General features: G+C 40.5%; 1 protein-coding gene across 1 annotated transcript; it reads left to right on the top strand.

The window, feature by feature from the left end:
- The first annotated feature begins 13,873 nt into the window (after positions 1 to 13,873).
- Positions 13,874 to 17,459, top strand: LOC133466207 (suppressor of cytokine signaling 3-like). The gene is made up of 2 exons (XM_061749687.1): positions 13,874 to 14,081; positions 16,176 to 17,459. The coding sequence occupies exon 2, from the start codon at positions 16,283 to 16,285 to the stop codon at positions 16,895 to 16,897; it is 615 nt and encodes a 204-aa protein (XP_061605671.1). The 5' UTR covers positions 13,874 to 14,081; positions 16,176 to 16,282; the 3' UTR covers positions 16,898 to 17,459.
- Positions 17,460 to 18,486: the final 1,027 nt, after the last annotated feature.

Here is an 18,486-nt window from a genome sequence, read left to right as displayed (position 1 = left end):
CCCCCCGCCTTCCTCCTCCTCGCTTACGGCCTCCGCCTGGCCCAAGCACCATAGCGGGAGAACCGAGCACCCCCCTCGCGCCCTCCCAGCACCCAACGGGAGTCCCTGCCTTCCTCCAGTGGAAACGACTGAGGCTCGTAAAATAGCGGTGTGCAACAACACAAACGCACACTTCCAAATATTGTTGGCTAATTTCCACTTTTCTGACCATAATTACCATACTAATTCCAAATGTTAGCGTAGCGCCAAGTGCTGGCCAAAAAACCTGGAAGTAATATCGCCGTCTTAATGTTTATTATTTTTTCATAGTTATTTTTTTAATAAACTATTCTCTACAAAAAGTTAAAACACTTCATACAAAATAAATACAAGTAGGAAAAAAAAATATATGTCGTGATTCTTCGATTCTTCTTCTTGTGGTTTGCTAGCTATCCTGAGATGCATTGCGTTGCTTTATTTAGTTGGCTAGCGTCAATAAAAATTTTCAACGCATGTTGTTGTTTGTTATTAAAAAAAAAAAAAAATACAAAACACACATTCATAGTAAAAAACACGGAAGCGTATTGCATTCACTTGGACAAAAAAAAATGTACCCTGTTTTTCTGAGTAATTTTTTGCAGGCTTTGTTTTTTACAATGTACAATGAAAATGATTTAATCATTTAAAGACTGGGTGAAATGAATCGTTTAAAATGATTCAAGTCACATAATGTACATACTATATCGTTAATACTTAAAATGCAATAACATGGAATGGGTGTGTGTGTGTTGCAAAGGTGTTTTATTCCTGGGGAAATTCTCTATGAAAGCAATAATGATTTTCTTTTTTCTTTTTTTTCTTTGTAATTTTTAATTTTTAAAATGTTTTTATTTTTTTTAGGCATCCTGGAATCATCTTGTACTAATCTGGGAAATGTTTTTTTTTTTTCGATTTTCATTTATAAATCACTGTTGTTATATAGTTCTTGATTGACAAGATTTATTTTTTTTTTCTGAATTTTCATTGTGCATCTTTCATGAACCTCAAGTTCAAAATAAACAATTGGAAAAACAAAACAATTAAATATAATAGTAAAGCAGGTTAAGTGCTGGCAGTGACATTCGGTACATATTCTTTGAAGTTAATATTCATACCAAAACATTATGAATATATAAAAGTGTCTCCATTGAACAGGGCTTATTATGTTTATGAGAGCATCATTTTGAAAAAGCTCTTGTGTTGGATGTCAAGATGATATTTCGTGCCGGTGTACCTAATGAAGTGTCTGGCGAGTGTGCGGGAATTCGTAGTCAGCCTTGACCTTGGCCTCACAGTGAAAAAATGTAACTGTGCTACATATTTGTCAGGAAGACACTTTAGATGGGAGCAGTATTTGTTTTTACAGTGCCGCAATAAATCACCGGTGCAACATTGTACACTGGAGAGGGACCGGGAATAATGCCTGAGGGCAGCGCTTCTCAGAAAGAGGATTAGAAGGCAGCCACAACAAAGCCGTGCCCTCCTTTTGCTGCCTGTAGAGTTTTGTCTTTTCGTAGACGGGCGTGACGACACGTTGCATCTTTGTTTCTTCAACCTTCCGTCCGTTGAAGTTCCACTCGTGAAAAGAAAGCGGAACACAATCTGTTCAGTCATGCAGGTTGACTGTGTCAAGTAACATTTTAACAACAGATGTTAACCCCTTGTAATATTCTATGTAGTCCGACTTTTGGCTCATATAATTAATTGCTTCTCATAATATTACATGACTAAAAATGTGTGTTTTAATAACTTTACATTTGTTTTAAGAAGTTTGTATGCGTTTAAAATGTGCGGGAGGGGTAATATTTTTCTAAGGTCTCTCTATATTGGGGATTTTCACCTGTCCTCGGCATGTCTGTAACGTATCCCCCACTATAAAGGGGGGTTCACTGTATTTATGTGTATGTATTCATATGTATATAAGTATTGAATTGATTTTTAGATCATTTTCCATGTTGCGGTAAGTTCCACTTCCTGTTCTGTAGTTATCATCAAGACACGGTGGTACTGGTACGCATTTGGACTTCCCAAAATGTCACCCAGGGAGGAAAGAAAAGCCTTCCCGGAACTTGTGCATGAATGTTTTTTTGTTTGTTTGTTTTTTTGTTGCGTCTTATCTACAGACAAGAATGGGAATAGGCCGCCTTTTTTGACTTGCAAGTGTGAGTATGTGCGGACAATAACGGGCTTCTGTCAGTGATTTGACACGTTAGCAGAAGTTGATGTCATGTGACCATGCAAGTTGCCAGCATTCATTATTATTATTACACTTACTGGAAGGAATGGACTTTGTTTTTGGGGGGCTGGGGCGGGTTGGACAAAAAAGAAAATGTGGCATTTTGTGCACATTCGTGTGTGTGTGTGTGTGTGTGGCTTTCATTCTGGGAAACTCGAGCTGTGTGTGTGTGTGTGTGTGTGTGTGTGTGTTTATGTGGTGCCAGCATTATCTCCTGTGGGAGTTGAACAAGTGACCTCACGTCTCATTACGTTATCTCTCGACCCACCAAAGCTTGCGGTGTACGCGCAGCACGAAGACCACAAATCGCATTTGAAGGCAGAGCTTTTCTGGAATGGTGCAAGATGGTTTGTTTACTTGCTGTTCCCAATGTACCGCTCCTTCTAGGATTTCAGGCTGGGAAGCGGGATAGTGAAGGGATGGAGCAAAACAACAATAATAATAATAATAAAAATAAAAGTGAGGTGGTGGTTTTGGAGCTCCACTAAAAGAATTTCCTGTCTTTGGGGATCACCCAGTTTTGAAGGGTACAAAAAGAAATGGCTTCCAATGGAGAGCTGTGCTAGTGTAGTCGTGTATCGGGTCCATCTGAGAAAGCTTTTTAACCAGCACAACATTCTGGTACACATCTGGTAACGCCCTGCGACAAAAGGTTTGTACAGCCCCAAAACAATCTGGTATACGCTGTCAGGTGCAATGAGGAATGCACTCGTTTATATTGGCATGACCGCTTTAGAGCGCCTCGTTGTAGGCCGTCATTGTGCGCATGTCACGGAGAGAAGGAATGGAGTATCAATCAGGTTGAGTGCACCCAAACGTTATCTTAATGTCTGTTGGTTTGCATCCCCGAAGCGTGATGCCGGTTCATGGTTCTTTGAATGTTACCTCTTTATTTTCTCCGCTTATTGAGAGCATTATGGTAAAATTTAAATTTATTTATTTAGTTTTTTTAAACTCTTCTTTAATTGGAGTGTATTATTATTATTATTATTATTATAAAAATTTTTTTTTTAAATCAGACAGGAGTTGATTTGAAGCTCCACTCTAAAGCAAACTAAAGGTTGAATGACTGGAGGCCTGCAGGCAAACATGATCTTAAAGCTCTCACACATTTGAATTCACACTAAATTGTCCATGTAAGGAGGTCAGGTGTGTGTGTGTGTGTGTGTGTGTAAATGTAGAAGCATGCGGTCATGTATGAAGTCATCCTCTTAAATTAAAATAGAGGAACTGTGTCATGCTCTATGATGTATTCTTCTTGGACACTTTGGCGCCAGGAGGGAGTATAAATGTTGAAACCTTCTACTAAATGCATGTCAAAAAATGTTTAATGTTCCAAATGATGAATATTTGCAGCTTTAATTTTCTAAGGTGTTTTCGCTAACCGTTCCTGTTGTAGTTTTTAGTGTCATCGGTCACCCGCCCGCTCGCCATCACAAACAAAAGCTCCGTTGAAGCGTTGCGAACGGCTCGTAGCGCCACTTGCGCTGCCCTCGTACGATCTCATTGTACGTGTGAACGCGTTTACGGGCTGAGTCACGTGGAAATCATTTCCTGATAGCATGCGGCGTCCTGGACCATCTGCCGCTGAGTCACAGCGGGCGCAGGTAAATGAGGCCCTTGAAGCGCTACAACAATACATTACATTATATGCAGCTGCAAATCAAATAACTCATTCGACTTCAAAAATAGGTCGACGCAATATGTCTGCCTTGAAGCTACGCCGGGACCAAAAAACAAACAAACAAACAAAACAAATTAAAAAGTTTGGAACTATATTTACATTTACATGGACATTTATTGCAAAGCTGGGCCACTAATAAACTTTGCCAAAAACAACAGAGGGGCATCTGGAATTGATTTTTAAGACACTCTTAGATGTGCAATGTACATATGATTTGACATGATTTATGAGTGAGCTGAATGGTAGTTAAGGTTTTTTTGACCTAAACTACTCATCGCTAGCGCACCGATGCTAATCACGATTGCTAACTGTTCAGCATTTAGCATTGCGCTGTTTCAAATTCTGCACACCAAATTTATACCAGGCAGTCAAGTACCAACCTATGCAGTTTAAGGATCATCATACATCCTTCACAAATGAGAATAAAATGCATGTTAGTAGTAAAAAAAATAATAATACTAAGGGGGGGGGGGGGCGATTATCTTTCTACCAATAATCAATAGGAGTATCAATTCTAAAAAGATTGGATAGTGAGAGCCCCACATCAGTGCTTCCACTATCCACCCATGCAGGTGGGTGTATATTGTGTTAACCTTGACACACACACACACACACACACACTTTGTGTACATGGAAACGTCTTACCGGCACCGTGCAGGATCAGATTACCGTCTGTGTTTACATAGCACCGCGATGCGGGTAACCATTCTAACAGTCCGTTTTGCATATGAATAATATGCGTGTGTGTGAGTGTTTAAAAACCACAACCTTCTCAGCTATCAGCGCGGTCGCGTCCGAGCTGCTGTTCCAGCACAGATGCGTTCATTAGCCTCCTTCCCAATGACATCAGCCTGCTATTTCCAGGCCCGCTGGTGGGAATCAAAGTCCATTCTGAACATCCCCATTATGTCACCGCCGCCTCCGTCTCCCGCCACCCGATACTGATAAACGGACTGCGGCGGCGGTGCCGGTGCCGGGCAGCCCGGGTCGGATCAATCCTTATACCGCCATGAATAACAACGGCCCATTCTCAGCGCGCACTATTTGCCAGATAGGCATTTTTTTTGACTGTGTGTGTGAGTGTGTGTGTGTGTGTGTGTGTGTGTGTGGCTACTGTATATGACCTCATATCCTTATTGGAATTGCAAAGACAGGCTATTTGTTTGCCAAAATCCAAATATGATACGATCCAAAAGGAGCAAATGTCATCAATGTATAAATAGACTTGTGGCTAGTAGAAATGAATTGACAAGAAAATGCTCACATTACTGCAAGAATAAAAAAATAACTGGATGCAAGCAGACTGTAACAACAAGCAGTAAAAAAAACAACCAAAAAACAAAACCTTAATCCACACATTATTGGGATTTGCGCCCTCCCCCCAAGCGTATTTTACGCTTCATAATGCGCCACACATTTTCAATGGGAGACAGGTCTGGACTGCAGGCAGGCCAGTCTAGTACCCGCACTCTTTTACTACGAAGCCACACTGTTGTAACACGTGCAGAATGTGCTTTGGCATTGTCTTGCTGAAATAAGCAGGGGCGTCCATGAAAAAGACGTTGCTTGGATGGCAGCATATGTTTCTCCAAAACCTGTATGTACCTTTCAGCATGAATGGTGCCTTCACAGATGTGTAAGTGACCCATGCCATTGGCACTAGCACAGCCCCATACCAATACAGATGCTGGCTTTTGAACTTTGTGTCCATAACAGTCCGGATGCTTCTTTTCCTCTTTGGCCCGGAGGACACGGTATCCACAATTTACAAAAACAATTTGAAATGTGGACTCGTCGGACCACAGAACACTTTTCCACTTTGCGTCAGTCCATCTTAGATGAGCTCGGGCCCAGAGAAGCCGGCGGCGTTTCTGGGTGTTGTTGATAAATGGCTTTTGCTTTGCATAGTAAAGTTTCAAGTTGCACTTATGGATGTCGCGCCGAAATCTATTTACTGACATTGGTTTTCTGAAGTGTTCCTGAGCCCACGCGGTGATATCCTTTACACATTGATGTCGGTTTTTGACGCAGTGCCGCCTGAGGGCTCGAAGGTCACGGGCATTCAATGTCGGTTTTCGGCCTTGCCGCTTACACGCAGCGATTTCTCCAGATTCTCTGAACCTTTTGATGATATTATGGACCGTAGATGATGAAATCCCTCAATTCCTTGCAATGGTACGTTGAGGAACATTGTCCTTAAACTGTTCAACTATTTTCTCACGCACTTGTTCACAAAGAGGTGAACCTCGCCCCATCTTTGCTTGTGAATGACTGAGCAATTCAGGGAAGCTCCTTTTCTACCCAATCATGGCGCCCACCTGTTCCCAATGAGCCTGTTCACCTGTGGGATGTTCCATACACGTGTTTGATGAGCATTCCTCAGTCTTTTTTGGCACCTGTCCCAGCTTTTTTGGAACGTGTTGCAGCCATAAAATTCTGAGTTAATTATTTTTTTCTAAAAGCAATAAAGTTGATCAGTTTGAACATGAAATGTCTTGTCTTTGTAGTGTATTCAATTAAATATAGGTTGAGCATGATTTGCAAATCATTGTATTCAGTTTTTATTTATGTTGAACACAACGTCCCAACTTCATTGGAATTGGGGTTGTACAAAAGAGTTTAAAACTTGGTCCTGGAATGAATTAAACTCCAAAGTCAAGTCACCACTGTCATTTTTTTCAAAGGGTCCTCTCAATAGTTTCATAGAAATTGTAAAAAAACTGTTTATTTATTTTTATGGAAATGCTTCCAAGAGAGTTCCTGGGAATATCTCTGCTTTCCGTTTAAATCAGTCCTCGTCACGCAAGAGAGTTCTTGAGTGCGCTGTGGGGGGAGGGCCCACGGGGAAAAGTTGCTTGTTAGGAAAGCTTGGTCGTGGCGTCGATGAGGAAAACGGGAACAATCCAGAATGCTGTCAAGCAAGCAGGATGGCTTTTTCGAAAGGGACATTGCACAAGTTTTCTCCCGCTAGCGGGATTGTGCAGTATGAAACACGACAACAAAAAGACCAGAGTGTTGCAACGCGCATTTGCGCTGCTTTCAAATGACTCTCCTCTGCAAATGACTACATGACGCGCGGTGTGTGTCACACCAAGTCAAAGTGGATTGATTAATCACGGCAATCTATTCTTAATGACACTGCATTTTTCCCGTAACCTTTTTCGGGACATTAAACAAGTGACTGCTGATGAGGAAGAGCTTTTTATTCCTTTAATTCACATTTTAATTTGCATTCGGCGGCAGCAGATTGTGTCATCAGTTTTTCAATTCCTGTTAAGAAACAAAGAAAGCAAGCAACCTGTGACCTGTCATGTGCTTCCCATGTCGGCAATGAGCACGCCGGCTGCAATTCCAGTTGTGCGCAGATGTTCCGGCTAAGTGTCGGATGCCAGGAATAACACAAGCTAAACACTTCTGCAAAATGCTCTATCACAGAAAAACAAACACCACTTATTTCGACACGTTTGGCCTTCTTTTATCGTCTATGACAAGGCCTCTTCTTCCTCCTGTAAACATGCTTAGGCTCATGGCGCCTTGTGTTGATTTGCACAATTAAGAAGTGTGAATAACATCTAAAAAAAAATTTTTAAAAATAAAAATGTTTAACTTTAAAAAATAAAAAAAAAACATACCATATATATAAACAAAGAGAATAGACCCCAAGTTTCATTATTTATTTTTATTTATTTATGATTATATTTAAATAAAATATCAAGTAAACTCACCAGTCCACAAGAGAAAAAGTAAAATAAAATTTAGTATTAATAAAATAAAATAAAGACACACCTCCATAATTGTCTACATTAACTATTAACCACCTGTCCACAAACAGCTGAATTGTGGTTAAAGTTGTTACATTGCATTACAAAGGGGGAGAAAAAAATGCTAGAGAATAGTCATAGTCATACATTTCCAAGGAAAAAGTTACTGTTTCAAAAAAGTTTCAGTATCGTTTTGACGAAAATGTAAAGATGTTTTGCGTCATTTGGCACATTTCTCATGGAATTACAATTTGACTCTCGCAATAGTGCAGCTCTTTGTCGTAACGTATGACTAAATTCTCAATTTCTACATTTGCACCTTGCTGTAATACAGTTGGTCGCTGTCCAGTAAAAAGCGTGTATCTCAATAGTTTGCATTTAAATACAATTTTTTAAAAACCCACACAAAATAGGGAGATATGTGCAATTTTTCTAAAATCCAAAACACAAATACAAATAGATGTTTTTTTAAAATATCAAAAGTATTTTATTTTTTCTCCAAAGAACAAAAATAATAAATCTTTGTTAATTTTTGGATTAAAAAAAGAGAGATGAAATTTCTTTTTTGTTTTTATTAGAACAAAGAAAATTTGTTTTAGGCAATTTTATTTATTTATTTATTTTTTTTAAACATCAATGAATAATTTTTTGGGGTCATAAATTCCAACTCGATTTGATGTTTACTTACTTTGTGCCATATGATGATGATTTTCTTGCAAATAAATGACTGTATTCATGTTTACTGTGAGCAGCTTATTAAGGACAAAACGTGACAAAAAGATTCAACTTTATATTATATACAGTATATTGTATATATTTTTTAAAATATGTTAATATGCATTTTTTCCCCTTTTTTTTAGTGTGCCTCTGTAAGTAGACTGTAACTGCAGAAAGTAAAGTAAATAAATAAATCATTATGGCAATTGGTGACAATTTTCTTGCAAAACTATTACTTTTTTAAATGAATTTTTCTTTTTTCCTGTATCCGGTTCTACAGCTTCAGCGACCTGAACTTGACATCGTCAGTTTGTACTATTGGCAAATTGCTATTGTGTGGAAAACAGTAACAGTAAGGGATAATGTGACGGGCATCGACGGTCCGAGTTATTGTCTGCGTGCCCTGTTGTGCTTTTCCCAGAAAACATTTGTGACAGTAACGCGTCACGCCACCGCCGCGCTGCAAATAACCCTCACGTGATGCGCAGGCGGCCCTGCGAAGCACTGTGCGCCCCCTCCAGGCCTCGCTCGCCCCTGTCATATCTTACCTTCTGTCTTTTGTTTCTCTACCTTAACAGTCAACTCATTAACTTCTAACGTCTTTATTACAAAACACAATATTGTATTCTCAGAGCAACACACCATCTCACTCTTGCTAGCTTGTTGGTGCTAAAGCTCAGGGAAGAATTTTGAATTATCGCTCTTGTTAGCTAGTTAGATTTAGCATCATGCCAAAGCTATCTGAGCGTTCATGCTCACGAAATATCAAAAAGTTGCTAGCTGGTTAACACATACAATTTATCAATCAATCTATCTAATTTTTTGTCTGTCTTGCTATCTGTGTAGCTTGCTGGCATTTAGCTTGATGATCATAAAGCTAGCTGAGGGTTCTTGCTAGCAAAATAATAATAACAAAAAAAATGACTGGCTATTTAACACATATATTTATCTATTTATATTTATCTAATCTGTCTGCCTGCCTGCTTGCTTGCCCGTCCATCCAGCCATCTACAGTATCTCTCTATCGACTGTATCTAGCCATCTGCAGGTTAGCAGGTTAGCTCAAAAGGTATCTGAGGCATCTTGCTGGCAAAATAACGACAAATTGCTGGCTATCACACACATTTGATCTCTACCTACCTTTGTCGTGTATTATTGTAATAATGTTTGTGTTATGTTTTAATTTCACACTCTTCTTGTCACTGCCTGGTGGGGAAAAAAAAGAAAAAAAAACCCCCAAGAGATAACAAGCGTATGTACGGAATGTATTTACTGTAGTTCCCTGAAGGCGACAGAGTTTCATAAGACTATGAAAACAAAATGTTCCGCAGAGAATTCCTGGAATTCTGCCACACACACACAAGCATACGAGTCAACACACAGCACGTGGTGTTGGCCCGTCGGAGCAAAGCATGCACTTTGCGGGGACGAAAAAAAAACTAACAAAAAAAAAAACCTAAACTAAAGCAAGAACATGCTTCAGGGCATTCCACTTCCCATCAGTGACAGCAAGAGAGGAAGTGATTATTCGTGATCACGTAGCGGTGTATCTTGTTGCCCAAGCAGGACTTGCGTGAAAGAGGAAGCGAACAGGTAGACGCAGGATGTGAATGCACATCTCCGTCCAATATGACGGGAAGCCAGCAGGAAGGACCATGAGTGAGTTCCTTTCTATGCCAGGAAACGCGTGGCGCATTACAATCAAGTTACACTTGTACAGTCAAGTCGCGATGCGCCAAACTTTGAATGACTACAGATAGATTGGGCAGGTCATTTGGAGGTGGGGTGAAATAGTATTTTTTTTGTCAAATTAATTTGACCAATTGCTGAAAAAACAAACAAACAAAAATAGTTGGCAAATGTACTTTAGGTGTGAAATGGGTTATTTTTCTAGTTTTTAAAACATTTATAGAAAACATTTCAATTAACACCAACAACCAATCTATCTAAATAATTTATATTATTATAAATTGATAGTGATTTTTTGTTTTATAAAATAGAATATATATATATATATATATATAATTTTTTCCATTCCATTTATTTGTTTTATGTAATCAGAATAAACCTACACCTAACATTTTCAGTAAAAAAATTTTAAAAATTAAAACACTATATTCAAATAATAAAAAGTAAGCCCACTCCTCCACAATGTTCTCATTTGTTCATTTTATTTATTCTGTATTTTTATTTCAACAAAAAAATACAGAATAAACAAACATTGCTCCCAGCCCCCCATCGCCCCTAACCCTGCCAACAAACAAACAAGCAATGAAAACATCCTTAGCAGCGCTCTGACACTCTGCCTGCACAACAAATATTTAGTATGGAAACACTTTTTTTTTTTTTTCGCTCGTCATTCCAGAGGGAAGACTTCCTGCAAACTTCCCGTGCGTGCCCAACGGCTTTTTACGGGAATGGTGAGCGAGGCTACATTTCTGAGTCAATGTGGGAAAAAAGCAGTCGCTTTTTTGTTCTTTGTTTTTGAGGTTCAAACCCACGAGTTGTCATGCACTCGACCTCACTATATAAATACACGGACTGACTTTGCATAAGCGGACTGAAAAGTGCTTGAGTGTGAATTGGAAGGGCTTGAAATGTGTCTCTCATAAAATGGGACTGAATAGCTAAATGGACGAATACAATTTATTTGCACAATTTGTCTGTTTGCCATTCAGGTGTTCCCAGCAACATTTTTTGTTTTTTAATCAAAACAAAATAGCACTGTACCGTAATGAGCTTTATGAAAGCGTACCGTAATAACATAATTTAATAGAAAAAAAGAATGAAACCGTTTGTGCATCACAATTTCCACACAGATGATTGTATATTTGTGATCACGAGGCGACTCCATCTTTTGTAGAAGTTGGACAGCAACTCAAAAAAACTTCGTGTTTTCCCAGAATGTATTCCAGGAAAATCCAAAGTATTTCCACAACAATTCTCTTTTTCTCCACTTGTTGCCTTTGAAGGAGACCACGGCACTTAAACTTCTAGGAAGTTTTTGAATCGCAGCGCGCGAGACGCGAGTCAGCACGTCGTAACAACAACCATCCCGCTTCCCATGACCGCCGGTCGAAATCTCCTGGTGTGCGGTGTTGTTCTTCTCAGCGTTTTTTTCCCCCCCTCTCCTTTCACTGACGACCCGTATCTGTGGGATTGGGGGAGGGGGGGGGGGGGGGGGGCACAGACGCCAAGTACGTGTCTCACCACGATGACGCAACAGACTTTCTGGAAACACGTTCCGACGCTATCTGAAGCACCCGACCCTCTGAATCAGACAACACCTGATTCCTTTGTGGACCCAGCTGACATTTACCAAAAGACATCATGCCATCAGGCCCGTCGAGTCGGGCAGCAACCCGCAAGCCCCCCCCCCCCTGCCCCCCCCCCCCCCTCCGCCTCTGCTCACATTTGACTGCGTGGCTCAACTTTGCATGAGGGAGAAGTGAGGCAGTGCCTCACCATATCCAATAGTTAATACATACTAGTGATAACAATCCTCGTTGGAGTGCTTGCTGTGTCCCAATTTAGCGATTCCGTGGCCCTTGCCATCCAAACTTGCCTTGATCCCGCACCCCAAAGTTGAATGAAAATTCAGCCCCCGAAACCAGTTTGACAATGTGAAATTTGGTGGACAAAAAAAGTCTCAAGAAGCCAAGCCCAAAAAACACAACGTCTGCAGTTTTGGTTTGAAGTGGCCATTTCCACCAAAAATTGCTGGCAAAATTCAGTTTTATTTAGCAACTTGACATTTGGTGGGCATGTCTCATGAGTAGACAAAAAAGTCTCAAGAACCGACACCTAAGAACGCCCATAGATTCTGCCTGAAAAATGTGGCTCAAACGAGCACCCCAAAGTTTGGGGAAGATTTAGCCCCTGAAGCTCATTTGAATTTGGTAGGGCTGTCTGTCTTGTGTAGACCCGCACAAAAAAAAAAAAAAATCTCCGGAAAACATGCCTGAACAGAGACAGGATGCACGCCCCAATTTTGGAGGATAATTCAGCTCCCGAAGCCTCGTGTACAAGACAGATGAGTGAAGCTTAATTGCCCCAAAATTGTGATTTCTTTATGGTATGAGTTAATGTATCTGTTTGATGGCTCACCATAAATCACCAAAGTCTAAAAACTCAACTCCACAATTCCTAGTGTAGATGTTCTACCTTTTCTCCCGTATAAAAAGACCTCGAATGCAGAGAACTCAACACAATGCCAGGTGTACCGATGACTAAATCGGCGAGCTGGTTCAGGAAAGCCGTGACTCGGGACTGGAGGAATCACCTGAGGCTTCTGCTGCTGCTGGTGTGTGTTGTCTGTGGTGATGATTGCTGAGTCAGCAAGGCCGAGTCTGATCCGTGTTGGGCATGAGTGCCGGCTCAGTCACGCACACGAAAGCTTCACCTTGTCTTTAGGTGGAGCTCTTGAATCCCCATCACTCACTCCGGAGCCTCCAACAACACCATCCGCGTGACGCCCTAACCTATAAATGAGCATTATTTGAATGTCATCGGCTTGCTTCTATTTCCTGTATCAGTTTTCCTACTTCCCTGTGGCGCACCAAGTGGGTCGTTTGGGGTCGATTGTAGCTCGGAACTGAGCTGATGAGAAAGCCTTTTAGTTTCAGGAACTACAAGTAACAACAATTCAAAGTTCCTGGAAGCTCATGTTGTCCTGAATTGAGTTTTTACAAAAAGTATCTGTACTTACTTAAGTACAGAGTGTGAGTACTTGAGCCCCTTCTTTATACTGTATATAAATATTTATTCCGTCTGTAATGATACAATTACAATTGTGGCCAAATAATGTTTAGAATATGGTAAATGGAATTCACTTCTATAGCGCTTTAGCTAAACTATCACAGTCCCCGAAGCGCTTTACAAAGCCTCACATTCAGCCATTCACACACACACACACACACACATTTTCATACACCAATGGGCGACTGCTGCCAGGCCCACTCGGAGCAAATTAGGGTTCAGGGTCTTGCCCAAGTCAACAATATGACCATGCTTTTTAACATATGTGAATTCTGGCGCCCCCTTTGGCCAAGCGGCGCTCTTGCAATTTTTTATTTAATTTTTTTATTTTTTTTTTTTGTAATAACTCTCTTACCGAGAAATTCTCCAGAGATGATTACGCAACAAACTCTTTCGGGACATCCCGAGTCATTATCTCACGGCTTGACAACAATAAGGAACTTTTAGTATGGAAATACTCAATTACGTACGTGTGTGTGTGTGGTGGTAAAGTAACAAAACGGTAGATAAATGATAGATAAAAGGTGAATTCACTGACAAGGGGAGGAGTAGAAGAGGAATGAAAATGAAAAAAATGAGAGAGAGAGAGAGAGAGAGAACTGGAGCTTCTTGTCAATTTGCCAGCACCTTACTGGAAGGAGGCGGGGCCTTCTAGCCAACCCAAATGCAGACTCGCAGCGAGCAGCAGGGTGAGTGTATAAAGGCAGCCCTGTGCGTCAATGCAGGGCGCAGACGCCGTTCACAGCTCCTCCACCACGCTCGACTTTGTGGCAAACTCCCAAAAACTCTCTTTTTTTTGGGGGGGGGGGTTAGGAATTTCAATTCAAAGCAAAACCAGAAGCCTCCTCGACGCTGAGGAACGTTTGGACCATTTGGATTTAAACTTTTCAAGGGCTTTGGGCAAGAGGTGAGCATCCATCTTTTATCCGCCCCACTCCGTAACTTTTAAACCGTGAATGTGGACATCTTTGTTAGTATTATTACTTCATAAACAGCTCTGGAAAAAGTTAATAGACCAAAACAAACACAAATAAACACTAGCTTTGTTGTTGTTGTATTTTTACCAATTGTCATTTTCTGCAAATAAATGCCCTAAATTACAAATCTTTGTAATACTTATGAATAACAAAATGGGAAAAGCTGATAATTGAGCTTTTGCGGCCGTCTGTTAATTTCTTCCCGAGCTGTCTGCGAGCGTAGAAGGGCTTCTCGTGCAAATTTCACAAGAACTTTACTGGAACTGACCGTGGTGCCTGAGGCAGACGGTTGCACAAACAAAATGTACTTACCGGATTTGCACCAGATCATAAATAGGAATGTATGATTCAAACACGCCAAAACAAACGAGCACTTTTATCCAGGCACGCTGCCTCGTGAAACACTTGCAAGTCAAACTGCCAGGAAAAACTGAGTCAAGTTGTCTAAAAGCAGGTTTTTTTTTTGTTTTTTTTGGGTCGGGGGGGGGGGGGGGGGTCTCGTTTCTCTTGAGCAGACCCTAGAATTGGGGAAACAGGACTCTCATATCTGAGCTCGTTAAAGACACAAGGTTGATTTTCGGGCTCCAAAATGACTTTTTGTACCGTTACTACAATCAAAGGTTGGGGTACCCGAGCGGACCCTCGGGAATTGGGAGTCTCTCTCTCATCATTATTGGCCTTCAAAAGTCACTTATATATATATATATATATTTATCTCGAGTATACCCTAGAATTAAGTAAACAGGAGTTTCTCATCTCATATGTAACATGGATAAGGTCAATTATTTGACTCCAAAGTAACTTTTCGTAAAAAAGTGGCGTTCCAAGTGTGGAAGTTTATTTTTTATTTTTTTTAAAATTCTCTTGAGCATGTCCTGTGAGTCCTCTGACTGTAAGTATGCTGATGAGCCAAATTAGTCAACTGTGTCAAGGGTACAACTGCAGTGACAAGACTTGGTACCCCAAAAGTTTGAATCATGAATGTTTTAGGGGATTTAATTCTCAAGCAGACATGAGAATGAGGGAAACCGAGCTCTCCTATCTCATCTCAAATATAACGTGCATTAGAGCTACTTACTTACTTCAAAGTAACTTTTTGTAGCTTTTACTAGAGTTTAAAAAAAAAAAAAAAAAAAGTTATATACTTACTGTACTGTGATTGGATGATAAGAATCCTAGCGCAAATTCAACCTGGCATAGCAATTTTTTTGGAGAAAAGTTGTCATGTTATGAGAATAAAACTAGTTTCTCAATGTTAAAAAATTGCAATATTTACAAGAAGCAAGAGATTTTGTTACCATATACACAGTATATAGTCATCATCTTGCGAGAATAAAGTCGTAATAATGTGACGTTAAAGTCATACGAGGGATGGAAGTCACATTTTAATGGGAATTTGAAAAAAGAATCCGTTATTCTCATAATGTTGCGCCTTTCCTTCATGAAAATACACCTTTTCTTCTTTAAAAACAGGATTTCATTCATGCGAAGTCAAATCAGAGCTTTTAATGACCAATTCATGCATTGAGAGTGTTGTTTGAACCCGTGTTTCCCAACCTGTATTGCGCCAAGGCACATGTTTTACATGAGAAAATATCGCACTACCAAACAATGTCACAAAAGGTGGATACACACGCTAATTGTTTACCGTCTAGTGCAGTGATATTGTAAGTGTGGCACTGAATTAAGTGTTTCACTTTACAAAGTGGCTTGAACTTTTCCCAATTCAGTACATTTGTTGAGTTCAGTTGTATTTCACTTGAATTTGAATTGAATCATTTTGTAGTGTTTCTTCGACGCTGTTTTGACTTTGTTGCAGAGTTTCATGCAACTGCGGCCTTGTTTTCGACGAAGTGGGCCTTCTACTCCTCCGAGTCATTTAGCTGCTATTCTTTTTCGGAGGTGGTACTTGGTATTGAGAATTTGACGAGAACTCCTTTACAGCGAGCTGTGACTTGAGAGTGTTGTTTAAGCTTTGTCTAATCTTGGTGCGCTAACCCCTGGTCTTCCTCCCGCCTCCTCAGGCGCCGCCTCCTCGCTACCTCCCCCACCCCCCGAGTGTCCCGGCGTCGTCATCTTCTGCGGTGCAGCCCACCTCCGGCACTCCCCGCTGCGTATCGGCCACAGCGCCATGGTAACTCTCAGCAAGGCCTACTCCGCCATGAGCAGCAGCCACTCGGACTCTCCCAGCATGCGGCTGCCTCAGCGCTACAAGACCTTCGTGTCCAAGGCTCAGTACCAGATGGTGCTGGCCACCTTGCGCAAGTTGCAGGAGAGCGGCTTCTACTGGGGCGCCATCACGGGCAAGAACGCCAACAGCCTGCTGGGCGCCGAGAACGCCGGCACCTTCCTGGTGCGCGACAGCTCCGACAACCGCCACCTGTTCACGCTCAGCGTCAAAACCGCGGCGGGCACCAAGAACCTCCGGGTCCAGTGCGACGCCGCCTCTTTCTACCTGCAGACGGACCCCAAGAACATCCACGCCGTGCCCCACTTCGACTGCATCCTCAAGCTGGTGCACTACTACATGCCCCAGAGCAGAGGGAACGGACGCAACGTGGACTACATTTACTCGGGCGGCGAGAAGGTCCCGCTGGAGTTGGTCAAACCGCTCGCCTGTTGCCCGTCCACCTTGCAGCACTTGTGCAGGAAGACGGTTAACGGACATTTGGACATTTCCTCCACGAGGGACCAGCTTCCCCATCCTCTAAGGCAATACATGCAGGATTACGACTCTCCCATTTAAAAGCGCATTCCGACTCCGAGAGGAGCCAGAAGGTGGGGGCGGCGGGAGGAGGACTGCGAGCCAGGAGTTGAAGTTCCCGGCGACGATGACCCACTGTTTCCCCTCCTCTAACGATGCTGCTAACAATGTGCTGCGAGGCCTCGACCGACGCGAGCTCTTTGCGTTTGCGTCCATCCAGCAGCCACGGAATGTCCCTCCCCGAATGCATTCTGGGAATTTTATTTTATTTTATTTTTTATACAGGAGCAGTCGCACCTTTTGTAAAGGGCTGAACTCTTGACTGAATCCTCCGTGACTGTCGATTTACGAGATGGTATTTTGTTTTTGGCACTGACAGGAACGCCACTCGCTCGCCAATGAATGTATTTAAACAAGACAAAACAATCTTGTCTTATTTCACTGTGTTCTTTGACACCACCATGTTTACATTGATTGAAGACAAACTCTTTTATAAAGATGTACTAAAGATGCTTGAACGTTGACTGGTCGACACAACGATTTGCACTTATTTATACGTGGACGAACATTTCAGTAATTTATAATAAAGAATGTTATTTTTCTACTCGGCCGCATCTCAGCGTGTGGTTTGTTTTACGCTCCGTTGAACTGTGACCTCTCCTGGAGGCTTTAATTATCACATTTTGCTGCATGTTAAAGCAGTTCGGTTAATAGTAGTTCATCATAATGTTCATGAAGAACAGAACTTTTTTTTTTTTTCCTGGTAAAATGACTAAATTCCAATTGCAGTACACTATTGTGCAAAAAGTGTGCATCACTTGCATAGAAATTAAATGTATTTATGTTTGCAAATACAAATTCTAAAATATATAGATTATAATAAATAATATAATTATATATAATAATTGTATTATGTGTAATAAAAATAAAAGCAATTTGCAAATTGAAATTTTCCTTGGAAATGAAATACAATGCACAAATAAAATTAGGTAAATATTAAATTCAAATAAAGATATCTGAAAAAACAATGCATGAATTATCAAAACTATAAAAACAAAACATTTGTTCTGGTCTTAAGAAATTGAGTTAACATATAAAATAATATAACATTAATTTGAATTAAGCATAAAATATGAATGGCTAGTTAAATTAGAAATAAATAAAAAAAATAATTAAACAAAACGTAATACAAAAAAATTAAAGGTAAGTTGTTTAGTTCTTAAGAAATTGAAACAATATTTCTATTGTAATTCATAAAATGAATACAATTTTAAAGAATTGATAATTACAATGCGAATCTAAAAAAATGTAAATAACGATCAAATTTACAATAATACATAGCGACTGGTTATTGTAACAAATTTTAATTAAAAAAAAAAAAAAAAACGATTAAAAACGGTTGAAAGCAGGGTTTCCAGAGTTGGGTAGGGGACCCAAAATGGGTCACCTAATAAAATGCATTAGCCTTTTTATCATTAATAAAAAAATAAAATAAGGAATTAAGTAAATCTTATTCATATAGCAATTCTCAGAAAAATGACTAGCACTGTGCGTTTGTGAAAATACAAAAACATCATACAGTTAACCCAAGGGAAAAAAACAAAACCAAGTCTTATTGGAACGCCTTCCTA

This window comes from Phyllopteryx taeniolatus, chromosome 16, assembly GCF_024500385.1.
Source record: "Phyllopteryx taeniolatus isolate TA_2022b chromosome 16, UOR_Ptae_1.2, whole genome shotgun sequence".
NCBI classification, from domain to species: domain Eukaryota; kingdom Metazoa; phylum Chordata; class Actinopteri; order Syngnathiformes; family Syngnathidae; genus Phyllopteryx; species Phyllopteryx taeniolatus.
The sequence above is the reverse complement of the archived record's forward strand: the minus strand, read 5'-3'. Positions and strand labels throughout refer to the sequence as shown.